The 26,296-nt window shown below is 40.6% G+C and overlaps 1 protein-coding gene and 1 non-coding gene across 3 annotated transcripts in view; both read left to right on the forward strand.

Moving 5' to 3' along the window:
• LOC119950329 (contactin-3-like) overlaps positions 1–26,296 on the forward strand; it is a 281,892-nt gene that overhangs the window by 139,956 nt on the left and 115,640 nt on the right. For both annotated transcript variants that reach the window (XM_038772626.1, XM_038772625.1), the window contains exon 4: positions 19,709–19,804. In XM_038772626.1, coding sequence (XP_038628554.1) covers positions 19,709–19,804 — 96 coding nt within the window. The remainder of the gene's footprint in view (positions 1–19,708; positions 19,805–26,296) is intronic.
• Positions 10,548–10,685, forward strand: LOC119920427. The gene has a single exon (XR_005448173.1). It is a non-coding gene; the product is annotated as a small nucleolar RNA SNORA7 (small nucleolar RNA).

The following is a 26,296-nucleotide window of genomic DNA, read 5'->3' on the forward strand; positions in this document are numbered from 1 at the left end:
ATCTTATTTAACATATAACTCATTAAAATGCAGCTTTTTAATTGTAGCCTTTCAATAAAGAGTAATAGTCTTTCATAAAGTGTTGTTTTTTTTCATCTTTCAATACATTGTCAAAATGATGTAGTATTTTTGAATGTATTAAAAAATCATTTAACTTCTTAACTACATCATTAGTGTTATCAATTGGGTTAACATTCCCCAAAAAGCTGACAGCATGTATCCTCAGGTAAGTAATGAATTCATTGTGGTATTCTAGACTGTGAGCCCGCTGTTGGGTAGGGACCGTCTCTATATGTTGCCAACTTGTACTTCCCAAGCGCTTAGTACAGTGCTCTGCACACAGTAAGTGCTCAATAAATACGATTGAATGAATGAATGAATTTGTTAAGCACTTACTATGTGCCAAGAACTGTTTCAAGTGGTATCTATGAGGTTATCAGTTTTGACACAGTCCCTATCCCTCATGGGGCTCACAGTCAAGGTAGGAAGGAGTAGGATTTAATCCCCATTTTTACAGATGAGGAAACTGAGGCCCAGAGAAGCTAAGTAACTTGCCCAAGGTCACACAGCAGATGAGTGGAGGAGCTGGAATTACAACCCAGGACCTGTGACTCCCAGGATTGTGCTCTTTCCACAAGACCACACCCCTTCTCTACTTAGTAACAAATGCCTGCCTAAAAGTTGCATTTTGTATTGTCTATTTTACTAATTTGTTTGTAAAATAAACATTTTCATAGTGGAAATATTGATCAAATAGTAATCAATAAATCAATGGCATTTAGGGAGCACTTACTGTGTGCCGAGCATTATAAGCATTGTGTGTGGAGTGCTTTGTGGAGCCCAATAAAACAAAGTTGGTAGTCACATTCCCTTGAACCAGATAGTTTAGTGGTAAAGTATAAAAACATTTTTTCTTCGGAGTTATACTCATTTAATAGCCACTAATTTATTGCATTATTTTTTATGGCTAGTTGTTGAAGTTGATAATTTCCCTGACTGACACATAAATATTAGAATATGTTCAAATAGCTTCTGAAAGATTTTTCATGACACAAAATACTTTGTTTAACCCTGAGCAATGCATCATTGAAATTAAACCTATGTTGCATATTATACCTTGATTTGATACAGTGCTTTAATTCCCAAAGAGCTCCACCATTACACATCTTCCTGTGAAGGTGGTAAAGACAGACATTATTATCCCCATTTTAAAGTTGAGAAAACTGAGGCGTAGAGGGGTTAAATAATAATAGTAATAGTGGTATTTATTAAGTGCTTACTATGTGCTAAGCAGTGTTCTAAGCGCTGGGGTAGATACAAGGTAATCAGGTTGTCCCACGTGGGGCCCACAGTCTTAATCCCCATTTTACAGATGAGGTAACTGAGGCACAGAGAAGTTAAGTGACTTGCCCAAAGTCACACAGCTGATAAGTGGCAGAGTGAGGATTAGAACCCATGACCTATGACTCCCAACCCCATGCTCTTTCCACTAAGCCATGCCGCTTCTCACTAATGACTTAATTGACTTGCCCAAGATCATATAGTAAACCAATCATCATCATCAATCATATTTATTGAGCGCTTACTATGTGCAGAGCACTGTACTAAGCGCTTGGGAAGTACAAATTGGCAACATATAGAGACAGTCCCTACCCAACAGTGGGCTCACAGTCTAAAAGGGGGAGACAGAGAACAAAACCAAACATACTAACAAAATAAAATAAAATAAACCAATGACTGAGCTGAGACTAGAACCTAGGTCCTCTGATTTCCAGATGTATGCTCTTTTAGAAACCACACTATGCTGAAGATTAAATTATAGTTAAAACATTAACTATGTGTGTAGCTGTAATATGGCAGACATCTAGTATGAAACTAGGAATAAAAAGGAGCAAACGTTTTTTAAAAAGTCCTCTGAGACTAGCTTTGTCAGTCATAGAAATGTGCAGTGAAAAATATCCAGGCTTCCATACTCAATATGCATTGAACTGGCAAAATTGCTCAAGACTATCAGCAGTTTTTCAATAGGTCTGGTTGTTCAGAGAAGTTTAGTAGAAGTTTAAGACTGCCGCATCAGTTATGCTAGAGTTAATGAAGCTCTTCTGCTCCATTACCCATAACCATCAGAGTGAAAATGTGTGTAGTTTCAAAGGCACAAGAAGAAACCTGTTAGTTGATGCTTTCATTCTAGTAGTTCTCTAGGAGATATTTATTCCACAGAGCAAAATGTTGTGGATCGAAGAAGACTAAGGCTAGGTTAATCCTGCAATAAAAAATGAGCATCAAATATAATAATAATGATGATGATGATGGCATTTGTTAAGCGCTTACTATGTGCAAAGCACTGTTCTAAGTGCTGGGGAGGATACGGGGTAATCAAGGTTGTCCCATGTGGGGCTCACAGTCTTAATCCCCATTTTACAGATGAGGGAACTGAGGCACAGAGAAGTTAAGTGACTTGCCCAAGGTCACACAGCTGACAATTGGCAGAGCTGGGATTTGAACTCATGACCTCTGACTCCCAAGCCCACGATCTTTCCATTGAGCCACGCTGCTTCTCATAGCCATGCTGCTTCTCAAATATGTCAATGAAATCTGCTCCTGCAGCTATTTACTATCCAGTAATACTCGATTCAGAGGGAAATGTAGGGAAATGTAGTGAACGGGATCAAGAAAGCTAACCTTTCCTGTGGAAGGTATTCAGTGTCACCGTGGCGTGAATATAACAAAGTCCAGCAAAAGAGAATGTGTCATTGTCAGCCCACGGAGGGGCAGACAGGGTGTCTAATTCCCACCTGTCTATTCATTCATTCATTCATTCATTCAATCAATCAATCAATCAATCAATCGTATTTATTGAGCGCTTACTATGTGCAGAGCACTGTACTAAGCGCTTGGGAAGTACAAATTGGCATCACAAATTGGCATCACATTCAATCGTCTGTTCTTTCCTAGCACTTAGTACAGTCCTCTGGGACACAGTAAGGGCTTAATGAAATATGATTACCACTACTACCACTACTTCCCAAGTGCTTTGTACAATGCGCTGCATTCAGTAAGAAGTGGTGGTAGCTGTAGTAGTAGTAGCTAGTAGCTGGAGAAGCAGTGTGGCTCAGTGGAAAGAGCACGGGCTTTGGAGTCAGAGGTCATGGGTTCAAATCCCGGCTCTGCCAACTGTCAGCTGTGTGACTTTGGCCAAGTCACTTAACTTCTCTGGGCCTCAGTTACCTCATCTGTAAAATGGGGATTAAAACTGTGAGTCCCCCATGGGACAACCTGATCACCTTGTAACCTCCCCAGCACTTAGAACAGTGCTTTGCAGATAGTAAATGCTTAACAAATACCATCATTATTATTATTATTAGTCAGCACCCACTGGATGCGATACCCTGCAATGAGTGTTTGGCAAATACAAAAAAAATAAATAAATAAAGGACACGTATCACTTTGGCATTTAGGACTCTTGCCTAAAGAAGAGATGCACCCTAGTAGAGAAAATAAGAGTAAGACCCTTAAACATATTCTTTGGCATTGGCAGACTATCTTCTAAATTGGCCTATTCTCCCCCAGGGGACCACCAAGAGATATGCCACAGCACTTCCAATTTGCACTATTCATTTTTAATAGAATTTAAAATTGTTGTTATGTACCGATGCTGTATGTCATTTTTAATGTATTTCTACAGGCCCAAATTGCACTCTCATTCCCTATTTATTGTAGTCCTCTGATATAACTCATGAAGTAAAACAAATACAAAGGTTTTGTTTTTGTTGCTTGACTAGAAACACTAAAAAATGCATAAGCAGTGATGTACCAATAACTGTTCCCTAGGCAACAAGGAAGCTCTCATAATATTTATATCTGTCTATTATCCCAAAGTTTATATTGGGGAATAATGATAAAATTACAAAATAATATAAGAATTTAACAACTGCTATTACATTAGTTCCTTTTTTTGGATTCATAGACAATTACAAACAACTCTCAACTCTATAAATGCAGTGAAATGCGGATAAAAATAACACTTGATCTGGTGCTAATCATTTCACTGGCATGACATGTGCTCACCTTAAAACCTGTAGATCTTTTCAGTCCATGCCCCAAGGAAACATTGATAACTTAGCCAAGTTAGGAATTAGGATAATACTTGACCTGATATTTAACCCCAAGAAATTATTTTTGAAGTGGACACCAGTAAAATATCATTGCGTCTACTTAAAATTCTGAAGTGGGATCAGGATAAGGAGGAAAATAATGAGATTAGGTAAGGTAGGAACTGAGACACTGATGATGAAACAGACAGGTGACTCCTAGATTTGTTAAGGTGAGGGAAATTCAAGTGGTGAACAGCAGCCTCTAGATGAAAACCACAGAAACTTTATGGGGTTTGGTGCAAAAAAAGGCTGCTGACTCTCTATAGATAGTATTTTACTCAATTTTTTTAATTCAAAAGATTCCAGGGAACATTTTTCAATTCCATGGAATGATTCTCATTGATAATTTGAAGCAGATGATTTGCTTCAAACTATTTCAATTCTATATGAGCAAGATCTGATTTCTCTTTCTTCTTCATTTAGAAGAAAAATTCCAGTATTAAATAGCTACTAGAGGGAACACACACCCTGCAACCTGCTTGAAGATTATTATGGTACTCACCAAGTGCCAAACCACAGAGGCTCTTACCACCTGTGAACTCTGGTACTAGTCCAGAAATGGACCACTGAGTGAGTCATTAAGGAAAGGGAATTCACTAACTAAGGGAAAAAACAAAATAAGGGAAATAGCTAGGCCTTTGCATTTTATTTGTTTTCTTTTGTGTGTTATGAGAGCTACTATAATATATAGACTTTCTTTTTTGGTGTTTCATAACATCACCATGATTGATAGATTCTGAATCCCTTTACAGAATCCAGAATGATGGCAATTTTCCAGGTTATTAGGGTGACTTTTGCTATGAGCCGATCACAGATGCCAGTCATCTCACAAATTTCAAAACCATTTCGTATGCTACACAAACAGAACTCCCGAGACTTCTGACATATGATGATAGGGCTGATGCTCCCAGAATCTTTTTCTCCCTGTCTTGTCACTAGAACTTTGAGAAAACAAAGTTTTCCCAAAGGGTAGCTGGAGAGAATTTCTGAAGGTGTTCACTTCTCAATTAAATAAATCCGAGAAGTATCAGCAGCATATCCATTTTAAAAGTACATCTAGTATTTCAGGAATTTTTCCATGGTGTTTTTAGAGGTTCTCTGGGAGACTGTCATTCAAAATAGCACCAGCCTTATCTTTATAACTGTAGACTTCACGTTTCAAAATAGATAAGCAGGATTTGCCCAGGTCAAGCACACCTGTATGGTGTTGTGCAATAGCTAGAACTGATCTTTAGCAGCATCTAAATAGGTGCTTAGTTTTTGACATATAAGGGGCAAGGAGCTCTAATTTATTTTGCCATTCACTCTGACCTCTTCCTCTACCAACTAAACTAAGTAAAAAGGATGGGAGGATGCAATGCCCGCCCCTCTGCTACAGCTTCCTCCATCCCTCAAGTTTCACATCTGGTAGAATGTGACAGGTGGATGTATCCCTGGGCTAAGGATGGCAGTAATTCATCTCATTAAAAGCAATCAATCAGTCAATCAATGGTATTTATTGAGTGCTTACAATGTGCAGAATATGCTACTAAGTGTTTGAGAGAGTACAATACAACAGAATTAGACTGTGAGCAAATTGTTGGGTAGGGACCGTCTCTATATGTTGCCAACTTGTACTTCCCAAGAGCTTAGTACAGTGCTCTGCACACAGTAAGCGCTCAATAAATACAATTGAATGAATAAAGGAATGAATTAGTGGACTTGTTCTCTCTTCATAATGAGCTTAAAGATGAGCTTACAGTCTAGAGCTGAAAGGCTCTACTACTTGGGGATAGCCAGAATGGAAACCATGGTGAGTGAGAGATAATCTAGTGGAGGTGAAAGGGCCATTGGTTCTGAGCTAACTAAGTGTGTCCCTGCTTTAGGGAGCTTCCCCTATGGTGCTTAACTCAGGAAATAGATGGGATAAAGGAACAGCTAAACTATAAGGGAAAAAATGTGGGGGGAATGGAGGATCCCATGTGATCTTCTGCACAAATGAATATCACAAATATTTATGCTGGTTTCTAATGGTGAAAATCAAGTGCAAGTGAGGTGTTTCATTTCGGTGATGTGAAAAGCAAGGGATTAGTTACCAGAATGGCACTCTTTGCAAAGATGATTCAACCTGTTATTCCTTATTGTCCAGTAAAGCAGATGGCAAAGTGATGCAATGGTAGATAGCATGATTGTATAGGCAAAGTTTAAGATCCCCATTGTGTTTGGGTGACTAGATATCCTTCCCAAGGACAACATATAATTTAACTCTTAGTTTGTGACCCTCCCGAGGAACAAAGATCGTGTCTAATTCTCACCTGTGTATTCTCGTTCAGTGCTCTTCACACAGTAAGTGCTTAATAAATACTATTACTACCGCTCGCTCTCACTGTTTTCATTTGCTTTCATGAATGCTGTTAGTCAAAGTATGAATCAGTCTTTAGGTGTGGCCAGACTCCCTCATAATGCCCTGTGATTCTTATTATACCCTTCCTCTTTTCTCAAGTTTATTCCTGCACAGAATAGCACATGCCTTTTTTGTCTCTGAATTCGTTCATCCACTGTTGTACTTATACGATTCTGTTGTAGTCCACTAATTAGCTTTATTGAGAGCTTACTGTGTGCAGAGCACTGTTCTAAGTGCTTGGAAAGCACAATTCAGCAATAAAGAGAAACAATCCCTGTCCATACCGAGCTTACAGTCTAGAAGGGGGGAGACAGAAATCAAAGCAAGTAAACAGGCATCAATATAAATAGAATTATAGATATATACACATCAAAACAAGTAAACAGGCATCAATATAAATAAATAGAATTATAGATAGGTATACATATACACAAGTGCTGTGGGGCGGCGAAAGGGGGGTACAGCAAAGGGAGGAAGTCGAGACGCGGAGGGGAGGGGGAGCTGAGGAAAAGGGGGGCTTAGTCTGTGAATCTATTTTCCTTGTCTTTCACTAGTAGTGCGCCTCTCTTCTGTAACCCCTTCAGTTTCTCCACATCCTCACTAAAGTGTTCTGAACAAAACTGGATAAAGTACTCGAAAAAAGACTGCAGCAGTATAGAGCAGAATGGAGGGATTACTTCTAACTTTGCAAGTCAAACTCCAGCTGAAACATTCCAGGATCACACTGGCTATTTCAATAAACAACATTGTATTACTGATTCAAATTCAGCTTTTGGTCAACTATTGCTCCGAGCTCTTTTTCTGCTGGCTTTGTGCCTCATCATTTTTTCCCCACCCTAGATAGAGGAGAGGGGTGTTGGGAGATTGGGGCAGGGGGAATGATTGTGAAGTTTCTGGAGCAGCAGGAACTAGTAGAAAGAACATCAGCCTGGAAGTCAAAGGACCTGGTGTCTAATCCTGGCTCTGCCATTTGCCTGCTGCATGACCTCAGTCAAGTCACTTAATTCCACTGTGCACCAGTTTCCTCATCTGTAAAATGGGAATTCAATGCCTATTCTCCTTCCTATTGGCACTGTGAGCCCCATGTAGGACAGGGACTGTGTCCACTCTGATTATCTTGCATCTATCCCAGCATTTAGAACAGTACTTGAGAACAGCGCTTCGCACATAGTAAGCGCTTAACAAATACCATCATTATTACATAGTAGGTGTTCAACAAATACTATCATTATTAGTGTTGTTGTTGTTATCATTATTTTTTCAGGACCATTTTTTCAGTTTTTCCCAATTAGTTTACAACAGTTTGAATTCTATTCCAGTTGTCCAAAACGTTAGCTGTACCCCCAATGTAGAATCAGTTGCAAATTGCTTAAGTGAGTTCTTTCCTCCACCCAGGTCATCAATAAAGCTATAATTTAAACTGATACCCATGGTACAACCTTCATATATTCTTTCAGAATGATCCTGAGCCTTTGAGGATGACACTTTTGAATGTACTCTTGAGCCAACAGTGTACTCAACAGTAGTATTGTCAAGATCATTCTTTCTCATGTTAGCAATGAGGATATCAAGTAGGATGCAATTTAAAACATCGCTAAAATCTCAATGACCTGTTATCCTATCATAAAAGAAGAGTGCATTTAAATGGCATGATTTTCTCTTTACAGTGCACTGAGCCAAATAGCTGCTCAATAAATACTAACACTATTATTACTATTATGTTTTGTTTCCCCATGTCTTGTGCTCTTTTAGGAGTTGCAAATTGATTATTGGATAATACTGGTATTTCACAATTTATATTCTCTGGCTCTGTTAGTTGAAGAGAGAAAACATCTAATAAACTCTATCCTCTTGATTTGTACTGCCTTTTAGAATTTGGTACTTTAATTCTTTTTAAATTTCTATGGCTTTGTTTTTCAGTCTCTGTCGTATTGGAGTTAACTTTAGATTGCATTCACTGACAGACCAATTTAATAGTCTGCCCCATTCAAACAGCATTTTCATCAGTTGATCTTTATTGAATAAACAATAGCTATAATCAGGTTTTTTACTGGAAGGAAGTAATTGATTTGTCAACAGGATTATCTTGGGATTTCAAACTTAGATGCGTCTAAACTTGCACGATGGCAAAATGGTGTCCGTCTTGCTTTATTCTGTCTTTGTGAATGAAACGGTCTATTTAATAATGCTTTGCATTTTAATTAGAAAAGGTAAAAATTTCAGACAATAGGCAACATAAAGGGAAATGTAGCTACACAGTAGCAAAACCTAATGCTTGATTTTTCTGTGATAATGATTTTTTAGAAATGTTCCTGCCAGTTTGGCAGTGATCACAAGATTTTCAAAGGTCACAGCACTCTGAACTGCCAACCTTCAAAACTCTTCAGTCAAACAATTTCAACTGACACATATATTGAAAATCTCGTGCTCCAATTGAACCTGCTAAAACATACTGGTTGTATTTATTATTGCAATCTCTGCATGGTGAATGCTTATTTTCACATATCCAAATTCATATTTCATCTGGGCTTTTGGGTGCCAATCTTGTGAGGCAGGAGAAAGTTGTAATTGCACATTGTGAAGTACAGTGTGGTGATGATGTTCAGGGCTTGATACCTTTCTGTAAATGATGTAGGAAAAAGCTGGTGGCACTAGCTTCTTCGTTAATTTAAAGATTGGGAAGGTTTGTGGCTAAAGGGAGAGAAAGCTAAGCTACACTAAAGATGCATTTGTTTGCCACACTTTTCAGCTGATTAGATATCAGAAAGCACTCTACAGAAATATATAGCCATTCTGTGCTTTCCATTGTGACACTCCTGGAGATCAAATTTTATCCATGTGGCAAGAGTAGCTAAATCGATGGGTTTGTGATGGGCCATCCTGTCCACACGTGAAGGAGGATCTTATCAGTTTTCAATTCTACCTTTTCCTAATAATAATTATGGTAGTATTTGGGAAGTTCTTACTATGTGCCAGACACTGTTCTAACTAAGCACTGGGATAGATACGAGATAATGGGTTTGGACAGGGTCCCTGTCCACATAGGGCTCACAGTCTTAAACCCCATTTTATAGATGAGGGAAATGAGTCACAGAGAAGTTAAATGATTTGCCCAAGATCACACATCGGACAAGTGGCAGAGCCGGGATTAGAACCCTCGTCCTTCTGACTCAGAGGCCAGTGCTCTTTTCACCAGGTCATGCTGCTTCTCCCCAAAAGCACAGCTCAAAAAGGTTCAGCCCGTTCCTAATTGCTGCATGCCAGGTTGTTGTTCCCAACAGTCCTCAGCTATGGTGTATTTGCCTGAGGCCATATGCTCTGTGAACTCCTAAATATGTTGCTTCTGCCTTCCATGCAGTTGGTTCCCCACATCAACTCACCATGTAACAACTGCTTTGATATGCCTGCTGTCATTATTTTGTTTACATTTCCAGTTGAGGAAAATTGTGATGAGGTAATCATCAGTTTGATGCTAGTAGATTGACTCATTTCCAGGACCTCAATCATTGATCAATCAGTGGTATTTAATGAGAGCTTATTGTGTGCAGAGCTCTGTACTAAGTGTTTGGGAGAGTACAATACAAAAAATTTGGTAGCCATGTTCCCTGCCAACAAGGAGTTTACCGTCTAGCTCGTTGAGCTTACGACTCATTGTAGATCGTCCTGTCTTCCCATTTGAAGATCAAACTTTCACAGGTGAGTGATACTGATGAAATACATCTGATATAACATCTGTGCTAGGATCAAGGACTGTCCTTGATCTGATAATCACACCCGTCTTAATCATCCCAGTGATCGAACAGTCTGGAGGGTAGCCTCCAAACCTCTCATGTGATTCTCTCCATGTATTCTCCAAACCTCTCCATGTATTCTCCTTGGGGCAGAAGAACATTATCTTAGCATACAGACTCCAGAGTCTTAATGATTTGGATGATGCTCATAGGCTGTTGAGATGTAGCAGAATACCATAGGACATTTCTATTGGATTGTACTCTCCGAAACCAGTTATTCCCCTCTCAGGGTCGCACCTGGAGAGTTTCCAGTGCTCTACCAATCTTGACTGCAGGAGGGAGAGTCAAGCAGAGGCCTATCCATTCCATTCCTAGCTTGGACAGTAACTAGCGAGTGGAAGGCAATCTGCTACAAGTCAGAACTCACTTGTGCTGGGCAGCAGCGGCATTGGAGAGAGTCGAGGGCAGAGACTCAAGTTTACTGCGTGGAAGGAGGCAATGGTAAACCACTTCTGGATTTTTACCAAGAACACTCTATGGATACACTCCCAGAATGATTGCAGATGGAGTCGGGGTGTTCTGGGAGAGATGTGTCCATGGTGTCGCTATGGGTCGGGGAAGACTCGGCGGCATAAGACAAGACAAAAAGCACTTATTATACTGGTCTGCGCACAGTGAACTCTCAGTAGTTACCACTGATTGATTGATTGACCAAAAGTATATTCTAACCCATTGTTTATATCTCCTAAAGATGAACAATGTACTGCACATGCATTATAAATCAAACAATGGTATTTATTGAGCACTTACCATGTGCAGAGTACTGTAGAGAAGCAGCGTGGCTCAGTGGAAAGAGACTGGGCTTTGGAGTCAGAGGTCACGGGTTCAAATCCCAGCTTCGCCAATTGCCAGCTGTGTGACTTTGGGCAAGTCACTTAACTTCTCTGTGCCTCAATTACCTCATCTGTAAAATGGGGATTAAGACTGTGAACCCCACGTGGGACAACCTGATCACCTTGTATCCCCCCAGTGCTTAGAACAGTGCTTTGTACATAGTAAGCACTTAACAAATACCATTATTATTATTATTACTGTACTAAGAATTGGGAGAGTACAATAGAGTTAGTCGATATGAACATGCCCTCAAGGACCTAACAATCTAGTTGGGGAGAAAGACATTAAAATTAACTACAGGTAGCGAGAGGAACAGAGTATAAGGATATACTGACTGACTGAGTTCCTTGTCTTCCCTCCCAAACCTTGTCCTCTCCCTGACTTTCCCATCTCTGTTGACGGCACTACCATCCTTCCCGTCTCACAAGCCCGCAACCTTGGTGTCATCCTCGAATCCGCTCTCTCATTCACCCCTCACATCCAATCCGTCACCAAAACCTGCCGGTCTCAGCTCCGCAACATTGCCAAGATCCGCCCTTTCCTCTCTATCCAAACCGCTACCCTGCTCATTCAAGCTCTCATCCTATCCCATCTGGACTACTGCACCAGCCTTCTCTCTGATCTCCCATCTTCGTGTCTCTCTCCACTTCAATCCATACTTCATGCTGCTGCCCAGATTATCTTTGTCCAGAAACGCTCTGGGCATATTACTCCCCTCCTCAAAAACCTCCAATGGCTACCAATCAATCTGCGCATCAGGCAGAAACTCCTCACCCTGGGCTTCAAGGCTGTCCATCACCTCGCCCCCTCCTACCTCACCTCCCTTCTCTCCTTCTACAGCCCACCCCGCACCCTCCACTCCTCCACCGCTAATCTCCTCACTGTACCTCGCTCTCGCCTGTCCCGCCATCGACCCCCGGCCCATGTCATCCCCCGGGCCTGGAATGCCCTCCCTCTGCCCATCCACCAAGCTAGCTCTCTTCCTCCCTTCAAGGCCCTGCTGAGAGCTCACCTCCTCCAGGAGGCCTTCCCAGACTGAGCCCCTTCCTTCCTCTCCCCCTCGTCCCCCTCTCCATCCCCCCATCTTGCCTCCTTCCCCTCCCCACAGCACCTGTATATATGTATATATGGTTGTACATGTTTATTACTCTATTTATTTATTTATTTATTTTACTTGTACATTTCTATCCTATTTATTTTATTTTGTTGGTATGTTTGGTTTTGTTCTCTGTCTCCCCCTTTTAGACTGTGAGCCCACTGTTGGGTAGGGACTGTCTCTATGTGTTGCCAATTTGTACTTCCCAAGCGCTTAGTACAGTGCTCTGCACATAGTAAGCGCTCAATAAATATGATTGATTGATTGATTGATATGGGCATAAGTGCAGTGGGGGAAGAAGTGGGGGAGTACCAAATGCCTAAGGGGTACAGACTCAAGTGCTTAGGTGACATAGGAGGAAGGGATATAGGGTATATAGGGATATATAGAGAGAGATAGATAGGGATATATATATATATATATATATATATATATGTATATATAGGGATATAGGAAGGGATATATAATATAGGGGAGTGGAGAATAGGTATATCTCTTCTTATATCCTGTCTACCCAATCTGGGTTGCTGCAAGCATTGCTAGCATGCTGACGAGCTGACTGCATTTCAGGGCCTCATTTTTGGTGATCTTGCCCTGCCATTTGATAGTGCATAAATGATGCTAATTGAACTGCTCTAGAAACGGGAAATGTCTCCTGTTGTAGATTCAGGTCTCCCAGCCCATATAGAGAGAAGCATGAGAAGCAGCGTGGCTCAGTGGAAAGAGCACGGGCTTTGGAGTCAGAGGTCAGGGGTTCAAATCCCGGCTCCACCAATTGTCAGCTGTGTGACTTTGGGCAAGCCACTTAACTACTCTGGGCCTCAGTTACCTCATCTGTAAAATGGGGATTAAGACTGTGAGCCCCCTGTGGGACAACCTGATCACCTTGTAACCTCCCCAGCGCTTAGAACAGTGCTTTTCACATAGTAGGCACTTTATAAATGCTATTATTATTATATAGAAGGTTGGACACCACAACAGCCCTGTAGCCCTCAGCTTGGTAAGGAACTTAATACCCCATTGTCACCACATTCTTTCCTTCATTCTTCCTCAGGCCATATTGCTCTTGTTGATTCTGGTTCCTATCTCTTTATATATACTTGCATTGTTGAACGAGATACTATAAGATGCAGAATCTAGCGACTGATTTTTTTAAGTTCTGTGTTGCCAGTTAAATACTTTGGGTGTGTGTGGAGTTTTCCTGGTGTAGGCTGGGAAGCAGGGTGGTCTACTGGAAAGAGCACAGGCCTGTAAGTCAGAGGACCTGTGTTCCAATCCCAACTCCAGCACGTACCTGATCTGTGACCTTGGGAAAATCACTTAACTTCTTTATTCCTCAGTTCTCTCATGGGCAAAGTGAGGATTCAGTGCCTGTTCACCCTCCTATTTGGACTGTGAGCCCCATGTGGTACCTGCTAATCTTGTATGTACCCCAGTGCTTAGTTCAGTGCTTACCAAATGCTATTAGTATTATTATTATTATCATTGTTATTATTATTACTACTACCTGATTTTCCTTTTCTCCAGACTGGATTGTCAAACCATAGTGTTTTGTGTAATCTGCAAAGTGATTCATAATAATCAGCATGTCTTGTTCTTCTAGAGCTCAGTTATCTGCATATCTTCTCACAGGCTTATGAAGAAACATATAAACCCCTGTTGAGGTGGAAGATTATTCCAGTGGTTACGATTGGACCTATTTCCGACCCTGCTTTGTTTCACTGCTTTGGTTGTACTGTCTCATCAGTTGTCATGTTGTCCCAACTGCTGAATGCACTACTCCATTCTACCCACTCGACTGTAAATGAAATACATTTTTTAAAGTTCTTACTTGTCAATCAATCAATCAATCATATTTGTTGCATGCTTACTGTGTACAGAGTACTGTAATAAGTGCTTGGAAGAATACATTATAACAAAGTTATCGAGGTTGGTAGAGAGGTTCCCTACCCACAAGGAACTTCTGCATAGCTCTTTTTCCTTCCCACTTCTCTTGCTTTCCCCAAATACGAAAGGAAATGGACACATCTCCTGCCCAGGGCACACTGGAACTAAATCTTTGATGATATTTCAAAATGATTTTGACCTTATATTTCGAAAGGTAAAATTTAGGCTTCAAAAGATTTGCTAGAGATCCCTGATTGGGCCCATTGAAAAATATTGATTTTTTTTTAATGTGTCAAAGATTTTTACATATTCTGACTGATTGGCCAACTAATATCGAGGGAATTTTCTCGTGGTACTTTTTGTCACATTTCACCATGTTTAGGCAGAATATGGACATATGGAAAAGGTGATTTTTGCCTTATTGCTTCTTGGCTGCCAATCAAATAGCTGGGAAGCACCATCCGAAGGGCAGTTTGCTGCCTTGAGGTGTTAGGCATTTGGGGCCCCTCTTTTCACCCCATTACCGACCTGTTTAGACTCTGTGTACTACTACTCTATATCCACAACTCCCTCCCCCACTTCTTTGCCTGGGTACAGTCACGCTAATGGTATGTTGGAGTTTAACATTAGGTTTTTCCCTATGCAAATTCAGGTCCAAATTGAAATTTTCTACTCAAAAACGATTTTCAAGAGCTGCACTTGACTTTACAGGCACACTCAGTGGTAGAGTAATATATTCTTCCTCTCAGCATCATTTCAAACCCCAGATACTGGACCATGCCTCTTCTCATTTTGGAAAGGAAAGAAGGAGTGAATATCATGTATTTTGATATTATCCATGCCTTGGAAAGTTTTCCTGATTGGACATTTCAACCCAAGAGAGCTTTCTACTGATGATCAATCAATCGGTGGTATTTATTGAGGGCTTACTGGGGACAGCACTTGGGAGAGTACAGTGCAACAGAGTTGGTGCACATGTTCTCTGCCCACAAAGAGCTCACCATCTAGAGGGGGAGACAAGCATTCAAATGAATACATAAATTAGGGATGTGTAGATAAGCACTGTGGAGCTGAAATGGGATGAATATCAAGTGCTTAAATGGTACAGATCCAAGTCCATAGGTGATGCAGAAGGGAGAGGGAGTAGGAGAGAAGAGGGCTTATTCAGGGAAGGCCTCTTGGAGATGTGATTTTAATAAAGTTTAGAAAGTTGGGAGAGAGAAAGTCTGTCATCTATAAAGCGGGAGGGAGTTCCTAGTCAAGGGAGGACAGGGACAAGGGGTGACAGCGAGATAGACAAAATCTCTCTCTCACTAGACTACTGCCTACATGTTTAGCCAAAGTCAAATTTGAGACACCCATGGACCTAGTCTTGTAAGTAAATTATAGAAATTTGTAATATTTCTAATCTCCAAATTACTTTATATATTTAACTAGCAGACCAGAAGATTCCAGGTGATACTGGATGATATATGGGGATATTGTAACAGATATTTCAGAAGCAAGAAATCTGTAATTCACCCTGAATGCTGATCCTTAGCCTTGGACTCAAAGCAGTCCTTTTCTGGGATATTTCAAATGTAAATGGGATTGTGGTTAGTTCTGATTTTTGCATTTGCTTTGTTGTGCTGAAATGGCGACCAAGAATAACAGAAAGACCATATCAAAAAGTCCTAGATGTTAACTTCTGCATTAGAGCGGGTCTAATCCTATGTTCAGAAAGATTTTCAAATTTGCGACTTTGTGTTTAGGGGAAAAATAACATAAGGAGGAAACTCAAATTGTGTTACAACACCACTTAAGTTGCTTTTATAGAACTGTTTTCTCCTTTTTGCTTATTCCAGTTGAAACAGATGATAAGCGTATTCTTTGAGGGAGGAGCAGTAGATTAAGCAGGCAAACTGCAATCATATCAAAAAGTTGACATTAAAAAGATAATCTTTTGACATGTCCTTTTTATGTAGTGGTTTATTTGTTGGGATAGTATACCTTCCCTTTCCTTATTGACTGAAATTCTTATGGCCAAATCTGCAGTTTTCATACTGTACCATTCTAGAGACTTGATAGCTCAACCAGATTTTTGTCTGTCAGTGTACAGATTCGTGTCAGCATTAGATATGTTCATTCTTAATGGTGTAATTTAAAAACTCAAAACATCATCTGGTACTAAAAATACCAAACACATCAGAGAAAACATTCTTTGTCCTACCTAATGAGGAATGAACTTTGGTCCTGCCTTAATCTTTTCTTCTGTGCCTACAATTATGCTTAAAAATCCATAACTCATGGTATCATCAATGCATTAGATAAATATATATTTATATAATCAAATGTAATTTAGAACCAAACTGATGATTTTCCTAAAGAGTGTAGAAAGACAGCCTAGTGTGGATTATGTAGTGAAAAGTGTGGTGAACAAATGCAGTCTCTTTGGATCAGGCCAGGTGAGTTTGCATGGTCCCAGAACCCTGAGTGAGCCTTTCATTCATTCATTCATTCATTCATTCAATCGTCTTGAGTGCTTACTGTGTGCAGAGCACTGTACTAAGCGCTTGGGAAGTACAAGTCGGCAGCATATAGAGACGGCCCCTACCCAACAACGGGCTCACAGTCTAGAAGGGGGATAATCCTTTGAGGATAGGGATTTTCCAGGGAATAGACTTCAAAGAATCTGTTCGCTGGACTGTTCCACTTTGAAAATTTAAACTTCAGATCAATCAATCTCTCTCCTGAAATATCCTGAAAAGTTTCTGGGTGTAGCTTATCTCAAAGCTGCTGGAGCTACCATTTATAATGGTTATCCGTGGTGTTCCATGAAAGAGGCAAAGGGTCTAAGACAAGAGAGGTGAGATTGAGGCACAGTGAGTAGTTGGTGTTATAGGAATGAGGTCTGTAGGCTGAATTGTAGTGGGGGAGGAGTTAAGTAGGATAGGGAGACCTGACTGAGTGCTTTTAAGCATATAGTATATATGGTATATTTTGAGCGCTTACTGTGTGCAGAGCGCTGTACTAAGTGCTTGGGAGAGTACAATGCAAACAGAGTTGGTAAACAGGATCCCTACCCACAATGACCTTATAAATTAGAGGGAAAGACAGACAATGAAATACATTACTGTTAGGAGAAAGGGCAGGGTATAAAGATATGTACATAATTGCTGTGGAGCTGGGGGGTGGGCAGTGAATATTGAAGTGCTTAAGGGGTGCAGACTCAAGTGAATAGACAACTAGAGAGCAGTGAGGGCTTAATCAGAGAGGGTCTCTTGGAGGAGATGTGATGTCAGTAAGGCTTTGAAGGGTGGGAGAGTGATCGTCCTTTAGATATGAAGTGGGAGGGCGTTCCAGACCAGAGGCAGGATTTGAGCAAGGGATCAGAGGTGAACTGGATGAGCTTGATGAAGATTATCATTAAGGGAGTGAAGTGTGTGGGCTGAGCTGTAGTAGGAGATCAGCAAGATAAGCTAAGGAGGAGAGAACTGATGGAAACCTTAAAGCCGATGGTAAGGAGTTTTAGATTTAAACATATAGCAGTTTAGTAAGGTCATGGTGCTTCAACAGGATTGGGAGGAACAAGACAATGTAATTCTGGCTTTGTGTCTCCACCAGCAACTAAACTGGACTTTCACTGCAAGTATCTGTCATTCTCTGTCGCTCCTCCCATTCTCAAGGTTGGCCTGGCATTACAGACCGGACCACGTTGAAGCAGATGTGACTAGTCCATTGGGGACCTGGCCACTGCTAAAATAGTCCAATATTGCATGCAAATCAGCATTAGATTTTAGTTTACTATCTAAGATTCTTTGTACCTGAAATTAAGTTCATGGGTTTTTCATGGAAATGGATATTTTTTAAATCAATTAAACTCCACGCTGAATTTGTATAATCAGCAAAACTACAATGATGCATATGAATGACCATTCATGATTTCTTCATTCATTCAATCGTATTTATTGAGCACTTACTGTGTGCAGATCACTGTACTAAGCGCTTGGCAAGTACAATTTGGATCCATTTATTTACCCTGCATGGAATATTCATAAGATTCAAACAGCTTTTAGTTTTTATGAGTTTCACAATAATTATTGTCTTAATTTTTCAAAGTACGATTTTAACTGTTCAAGTGTACACTAGCATACACACAGCTTCACTTTCTGTAGAACCACTGTAAAACCAAAAGAGCTTTCTTTGAAGTGAAGAAATCTTTTCCTAAATTGAAAATACCACAGACACTATGACATTGTTGAGTACAAGAAAGATTATTGGGAATTCACAATTTCTATTTTGTAGTTTTAAAAACTATTAAATTGGTTCTTTCCTTGAATTCCTATTGTGATTTGGCTTTTTTCTAAAGAGAAGATATGGGCACGCTCTACTTGGTAATGCAGTTGGCTAATTGGATTGGGTTGTATTTTTTTCATAGTGAATAATAATTCACTTTAAAGATACCTTGTTAGTCATAACACTTTGAGGGTGTGCGGGGCTTTTAATAATAATAATAATAATGATTGCATTTGTTAAGCGCTTACTATGTGCCAAGCACTGTTCTAAGCACTGGGGAGGTTACAAGGTGATCATGTTGTCCCACGTGGGGCTCACAGTCATCATCCCCATTTTACAGATGAGGTAACTGAGGCCCAGAGAAGTTAAGTGACTTACCCAAAGACACACAGCAGACAAGTGGCAGAGCCGGGATTAGAACCCGTGACCTCTAACTTCCAAGCCTGGGCTCTTTCCACTGAGCCACGCTGCTTCCCTATTTATTGTTACTTTTGAAAAAAAACCCAAATAGTGCATACTCTGAAGGTTCTTTAGGTGAGATCTAGACTAATTGTATTTGGTTATTTATTTGTCCCCATCTTCTTCCAGGGCCACTACTTGCAATCTCCATTCACCTGTCTCTTTCCTGACCTGCATGCCTGGGCCTTGGTCCAATTCCTTATCCCCTTTGTGCCTCCAGAAAATCTGATCACTTTACATATAAATGACAGTCCTTGTGATGCTTTCAATCTATTTCTATTTATCTGACTAATTCTAGTGGTGCACAACTATAGAGAAGAAAACTCCAGGAACTTTAAGCAAAGAGGTTTCAAACTGTGCAAAAGGAAAAAATGAACATTCAATTTGAGCATTTCCAAATCAAGTAGAATCAATAGCTCAAGTCCAGTGGAACTCTAAATGTCATTTGAGGAAAATTGTCTGTGTCAACATAGCAAAAGCAAAGTAGAGAGTTTAGCAATTTTCTGGTGAAGTTAATCAATATACACCTGGGTAGGCTTTTTTTCCCTGAATTATTGTCAGAAATTGCTGCTGATCTCCTCTTTCCTTTCCCTAAATTGACAAAGTCAATGTCTTTTTCATCTTCATTTCAAGAATCACGAGAATACTGGGATCTGTTTTTGTCCAGGCTTAGTTTCTGAGAAAAATATTTTCAAATATTCAATGAAAAGTGTGATTCCATTTCAGGTTACAAAAAGTCAATTTACTTGAACTCTATCAGAAATGTAGGTGAACCTGTGAACATTTATCTCTTTTCTAATACTCATTTTTGTTTCTTTCTTTAAATTAGATCTTGAAAGCTTTAAAACTAAATTAAAACGTACAGTATCCGTCCGAGAAGGGCAGGGAGTTGTGCTGCTTTGTGGACCCCCACCTCACTCTGGAGGTAAGAAATAGTTTGCTATATTTGTGTTATGTTTTCAGAGACCAATAGAGTAAGAGCTGAGTCATTTACATTACTATTGCACGCACAATACAATGTAAAAATGTGTCATTATTGGTAACATCTTCTGAGAATGTGAATCATCTGCCCCGTTAGTTTGCAATATTGTTTGAGATTCAAGAACTTGGCCTCGTGTGAGTATAATGAGGTATAATGAGACACCTAGAAAGAAAATCCATAGAAATATGACCCCATGATCTGTGCACAGAAGTGTTTATGAAATTATTTAATCGTACTGTTTCGCTTCTCCTGTCTTGAAAATAAGAAAACAGTTGGAGGCAGGTATTTTATTTACAAATCATTGATCTCAAAGAAGGAAATGTGATTTTCCATGTGGGAATGGAATGTGAATGAACATGTTGGAGAAGATCAAAGATGGATAAAAGGAAAAACAGGTTAAAAATTTTGCTGTGAAAGAAAACCATTGCCATACCTTGAATATTTTGTATGTACTCCAGTGCTTAGTACAGTGCTTGGCACATAGTAAGAGCTTAACAAGTACCATTGAAAACACCCCAGGTTGTTCTCATTTCATTTTGCCTTCTGTTGGAAATTTGCTACTGCAGGATTACTAAAAACAGAACAAAACATTTTAATAGTGATATTTCATGCCAGATAAGCCCTGCATTCCTTTGTGTAAACGTCTTGTCCCCCAAAGTGTTTGGTTCAGTTTAGGATTATGATCTGATAAATGGTGTCCTATTTTATGAACGTAAACACAGGCACAGATTTGGACTAACAACTAGTGTTTCCTCCGTTGATTCACAATAGGTATTTTGTGAGTTTGGTGAGTTGGACACTTAAAAGAAAATCTAAATTGTTCATAATCAAGTGATATAAAAATGATTTCTGATCTCGTTGTACTTGGGGTGACAGGTGGCACAATATTTCTCCATTTAAGTGGACTTATTGGGTGCACATTATTTGGAGTTTGAAAGATTAGATATAATCACTAGCAACAACCGAAGAGAATTTGGAATAATTAGACATATGATTAGATACAGTGCATTAGATACGGTGCACATTTCTTGATAAATCACAGGTTGGAATAGACTCTAAAGATGAACATTTTCTTATCTAAAAAAATGAGAAAATGTGGTCAATCGCAGATATCTTGAATAATGAAACTGATCACCTTTGGTGATGATACACATTTTTGATTTTCAGTTTTAAAGAGCAGGACAGACAATTTTACTGCATAGCAATCAACTAATGTTATGGGCTAAGGAAAGAGCCAAGAAAGATTTCCTAAAATGTGAAACAATTAGCTCCTAAGACCTGGAATATAGACTTTTGCACCACCATAGCTTCTTAACAAAGCATAAATCTAAAGAATATTGCCAGGTCAGGTGAAGAAGGTACAAAGCGGATAATCTGGGTTCTGACTGAGGTCACGATATGTAGGAGAAAAAACGTTTCTTTGGCTACTACCATCTGACACTACTGTCTTTTGATTTGTAGCTACTTTGGAGTACTAGGCATTGTAAGCGCTTAACAAATACCATCATCATTATTATTCTTATTGTAGTAGGGGAACCAGCCCATCCTTCTCTTTGAAGTAATAGTGTCATCAGGTTTAGTCAGCTAGATCAAAGACATTGTTGCATCCTTGCACAATAACTAGTTGGAGACTGCAGCCATATTACAGAAGTAATTGAAGAAGTGAGAAGTAGTAATTGAGAAGCAGTGTGGCTTAGTGGAAAGAGCCTGGGTTTGGGAGTCAGAGGTCATGGGTTCTAATTCCGGCTCCACCACTAGTTAGCTGTGTGACTGTGGGCAAGTCACTTCACTTCTCTGGGCCTCAGTTACCTCATCTCTAAAATGAGGATTAAGAATGTGAACCCCACATGGGACAACCTGATCACCTTGTATCCCCCCCCCCCCACCCAGCGCTTAAAATAGTGCTTCACACATAGTAAGCACTTAACAAATGTAAATGAGAAGCAGCGTGGCTCAGTGGAAAAAGCCCAGGATTTGGAGTCAGAGGTCACAGGTTCAAATCCCGGCTCCGCCAATTGTCAGCTGTGTGACTTTGGACAAGTCACTTAACTTCTTTGGGCCTCAGTTACCTCATCTGTACAATGAGGATTAAGACCGTGAGCCCCCCGTGGGACAAGCTGAACACCTTGTAACCCCCCCAGCGCTTAGAACTGTGCTTTGCCCATAGTAAGCGCTTAATAAATGCCATCATCTTCAAGTGTGTCCACGGAAAGCCTCAGCAGGCTTAATCAATCAATCAGTAGTATTTGTTGAGAGCCTACCATGTGCAAAATGCTTAAGAAACTGCAATAGAGTTAGTAGACATGTTCCCTTGCCTTAAAGAGACTACAATCTGAGGAGACACTTATTTAAATAAATTACGGAGAGGAAGAAGAAGGAAAATCAATCAATCATATTTATTAAGCACTTATGGCATGTGGCGCAATGTACTAAGTGCTTGGGAGAGTACAATATAATAGAGTTGGTAGATATGTTCCCTGCCCACAGTGAGTTTACAGTCTAGAGGAAAAATGGATATTTAAAGGAGTGAGTGCATAAGAGGTAGGGTGTGTACATCAGTATGTACAGAAATAGTACAGGTGGTTGTGAATGCGTATTGTGGCACTAAATTTAATCCAGAAATGCAGAAGAATCTACCATTTTGACCACCAGGCTGGTCTTCACCCAACTTGTCCATGACCTGCAGATTTGCTATTCTGAATTCTTTCATCTCCCCTACCCCTCTTTTCCCTACGTACTTGGCTGCCTTCCCCAAGATTCCCACCATTTCCAGAATTTAGCCAACCACGTGCCAATACAATGTCAATCAGTTCTCCATATTTCTGAAATACCATCCCTACACATTGCTATCCAAAATCTAGAAGCATTAGATACAAGAGCATAAGGTATGAGATGCTAAACAGTAGATGCAGTGCAGGAGAGAGGAACCTTTGCTAGAAATTGTTTTCCAACAACCTAGCGTGATGGAAGTTAGAACTGGTGGCATTAACCATGAATGGAATAGGCTATGCACTAACTCCATCAACAGTTTGATGCTTCCCTATAAATGAAGAAGCGGGCTAAGAGAGACAAAATCATTTTAGGGAGCAAGGAGATTAGAATCAGGAGAGCAGATCCACATAGGACTCACTCCCTTGGTGAGCTCATTCGCTCCCAGGACTTCAACTATCATCTCTATGTGGATGATATATCTATAACATATCAAATCTATATCTCCTCCCCTGTTCTCTCTCCCTCTCTCCAGGCTCGCATCTCCTCCTGCCTTCAGGACATCTCTACTTGGATGTCCTCCCACCACCTAAAACTCAAATGTCCAAGACTGAGCTCTTTATCTTCCCTCCCAAACCCTGTCCTCTCCCTGACTTTCCCATCACTGTGGATGGCACAACCATCCTTCTCGTCTCACAAGCCCACCAAACTTGGTGTCATTCTTGACTCCCCTCTCTCATTCCATATATCCAATCTGTCACCAAAGCCTGCCGGTCTCACCTTCACAACATCACCAAGGTCTACCCTTTCCTCTCCATCCAAACTGCTACCGTGTTAATGCAGTCACACATCCTATACCTACTGCATTACTGCATCAGCCCCCTTTCTGACCTCCCAACCTCCTGTCTCTTCCCACTTCAGTCCATACTTCACTCTGCTGCCCGGATTATCTTTCTACAGAAACGATCTGGGCATGTCACCCCTCTCCTCAAAAATCTCCAGTGGTTGCCTATCAACCTCCATATCAAACAAAAACTCCTCACTATTTGCTTCAGAGTTCTCCATCACGTTGCCCCCTCTTACCCCACCTCCTTCTCTCCTTCTGCATCCTAGCCCACACACCGCACTCCTCTGGTGCTAACCTTCTCGCTGTTCCTCTTTGTCGCCTGTCCCACCGTCGACCCCTGGCCCACGTCCTACCTCTGGCCTGGAATGCCTTCCCTCCTCACATCCACCAAACAATCACACTTCCCCCCTTCAAAGCCCTACTGAAGGTTCACCTCCTCTAAGAGGCCTTCCCAGACTAAACCCCCCTTTTCCTCAGCTCCCCCTCCCCTCCACATCACCCCAACTCGCTCCCTTCGCTCTATCCCCCCTCCCCTACCCACAGACTTGTGTATATATGTACATAGCTATAATTCTATTTATTTATATTAATGCCTGTTTACTCGTTCTGATGTCTGTTTCCCCCCTTCTAGACTGTAAGCCCGGTGTGGGCAGGGATTGTCTCTATTGCTGAATAGTACTTTTCCAGTGCTTAGTACAGTGCTCTGCACACAGTAAGAACTCAATAAATATAATTGAATGAATAAATGAATGAATGACTCCTAGATGATATACAGAGTAGCCTAAGCCTCAGAATCATTACCTGTTCTTTTCACCTTCCACTTAATTCCTTTTACCACCCATATTTTTCTAGGATGAGATTTGTGTGTAAACTACATCATTATCAGCAATATCTGCTGATGTTGGGAAGCAAGAAGGAAAAACAGGTCACTCACCCTACCTTCAAGAAACAGCATGGCCTACTGGAAAGAATACTGTCTCAAGAGTCAGTCAGACAATGAATCATATTTATTGAGTGCTTATTGTGTGCAGAGCCCTGTACTAAGTGTTTGAGAGATACGATATAACAGACAAATTCCCTGCCCACAACAAGCTTACAGTCTGAACCTGGGTTCTAATCACGGCTCTGCCACTTGCCTGCAATGTGAACTTGGTCCAGTCATTCAACTTCTTTGTGCATTAGTTTCCTGATCTATAAAATGGAGATTAAAGACTTATTCTCCTTCCTACTTAGACTGGAAGCCCCAGGTGGAGCAGGGACTATGTCTGACTTGATTTTTATTTTTTTTTTAATGGTATTTTTTAAGCAGTTACTATGTGTCAAATACTGTTCTAAGGGCTGGGATAGGTACAGGCCACTTAAGTTGGACACAGTCCCTGTCCATCATGGGGCTCACAGTTTAAGTAGGAGGGAAAACAGGTATTGAGTTTCCACTTTACAGCTGAGGAAACTAAGGCGCAGAGAATTCAAGTGACTTGCCTAAGGTCTCGCAGTAAGCAGTTTGGCAGAGGTGGGATTAGAATCCATGTCCTCTGACCCCCAGGCCCGAGCTCCTTCCTCCAGGCCACACTGTTTCCCGTATCTTGTTCTGACTGATTACTTTGTTTCTACCCCAGCACTTAGTACAGTGCTGCATAATAAGTGCTTAACAAATACGCTTATTATTATCATTATAACTTGAGGAGTTTACAATCTATTGGGGAAGACAAATTGACACTAACTGACAAAATCATAGTCAAAGAGGTCTAGAAGTAGATATAATAATAATAATAATAATGTTGGTATTTGTTAAGCGCTTACCATGTGCCAGGCACTGTTCTAAGTGCTGGGGAGATACAAGGTGATCAGGTTATCCCCCGTGGGGCTCACAGTCTTCATCCCCATTTTACAGATGAGAACTGAGGCTCAGAGAAGTTAAGTGACTTGCCCAAGGTCACACAGCAGACATGTGGAGGAGCTGGGATTAGAACCCATGACCTCTGACTCCCAAGCCTGGGCTCTTTCCACTGAGCCATGCTGCTTCATAAGTAATACATGAGTGGATTAATACATCGACCGTACTTGAATAAACACTAGAACACATAAGGCTGCTAAACTCTTTAGAAAAAATCAGCAGATATTTTGGGTCAAACATATGGTATTGAGATTCATAAGTAATATATGAGTGGATTAATACATCGACAATACTTGAATAAACACTAGAACTCTTAAGGTTGCTAAACTCTTTTTTAAAAAATCAGCGGATATTTTGGGTCAAACATACAGCATTGAGAATTACAAATGTGTCAGTCTCCATTCATTAACTGAGATAAATTTGGTTTGGAAAACTCCAGTTTATTCCTTGATGTTCAAGCATTTAATAGATGTTTGAGAAGTAGAACGATTCATGTGCTAAAAGCAATCCAACTCCTTGTCTTAATAATAATAATGATGATGGTATTTGTTAAGTGCTTACTATGTGCCAAGCACTGTTCTAAGCACTAGGGTAATAATAATAGTAATGATTGTGGTATTTGTTAAGCGCTTACTATGTACCAGGCCCTATATTAATGGCTGGGGTGGATACAAGCAGATGGGGTTGCACCCAGTCCCTGTCCCACGTGGGACTCACAGTCTCAATTCCCATTTGACAGATGAGAAGCAGCATGGCTCAGTGGAAAAGAGCCCGGGCTTTGGAGTCAGAGGTCATGGGTTCAAATCCTGGCTCCACCAATTGTCAGCTGTGTGACTTTGGGCAAGTCACTTCACTTCTCTGGGCCTCAGTTCCCTCATCTGCAAAATGGGGATGAAGACTGTGAGCCCCCCGTGGGACAACCTGATCACATTGTAACCTTCCCAGTGCTTAGAACAGTGCTTTGCACATAGTAAGTGCTTAATAA

Source organism: Tachyglossus aculeatus, chromosome X1 (genome assembly GCF_015852505.1).
Source record: "Tachyglossus aculeatus isolate mTacAcu1 chromosome X1, mTacAcu1.pri, whole genome shotgun sequence".
Classification (NCBI taxonomy): domain Eukaryota; kingdom Metazoa; phylum Chordata; class Mammalia; order Monotremata; family Tachyglossidae; genus Tachyglossus; species Tachyglossus aculeatus.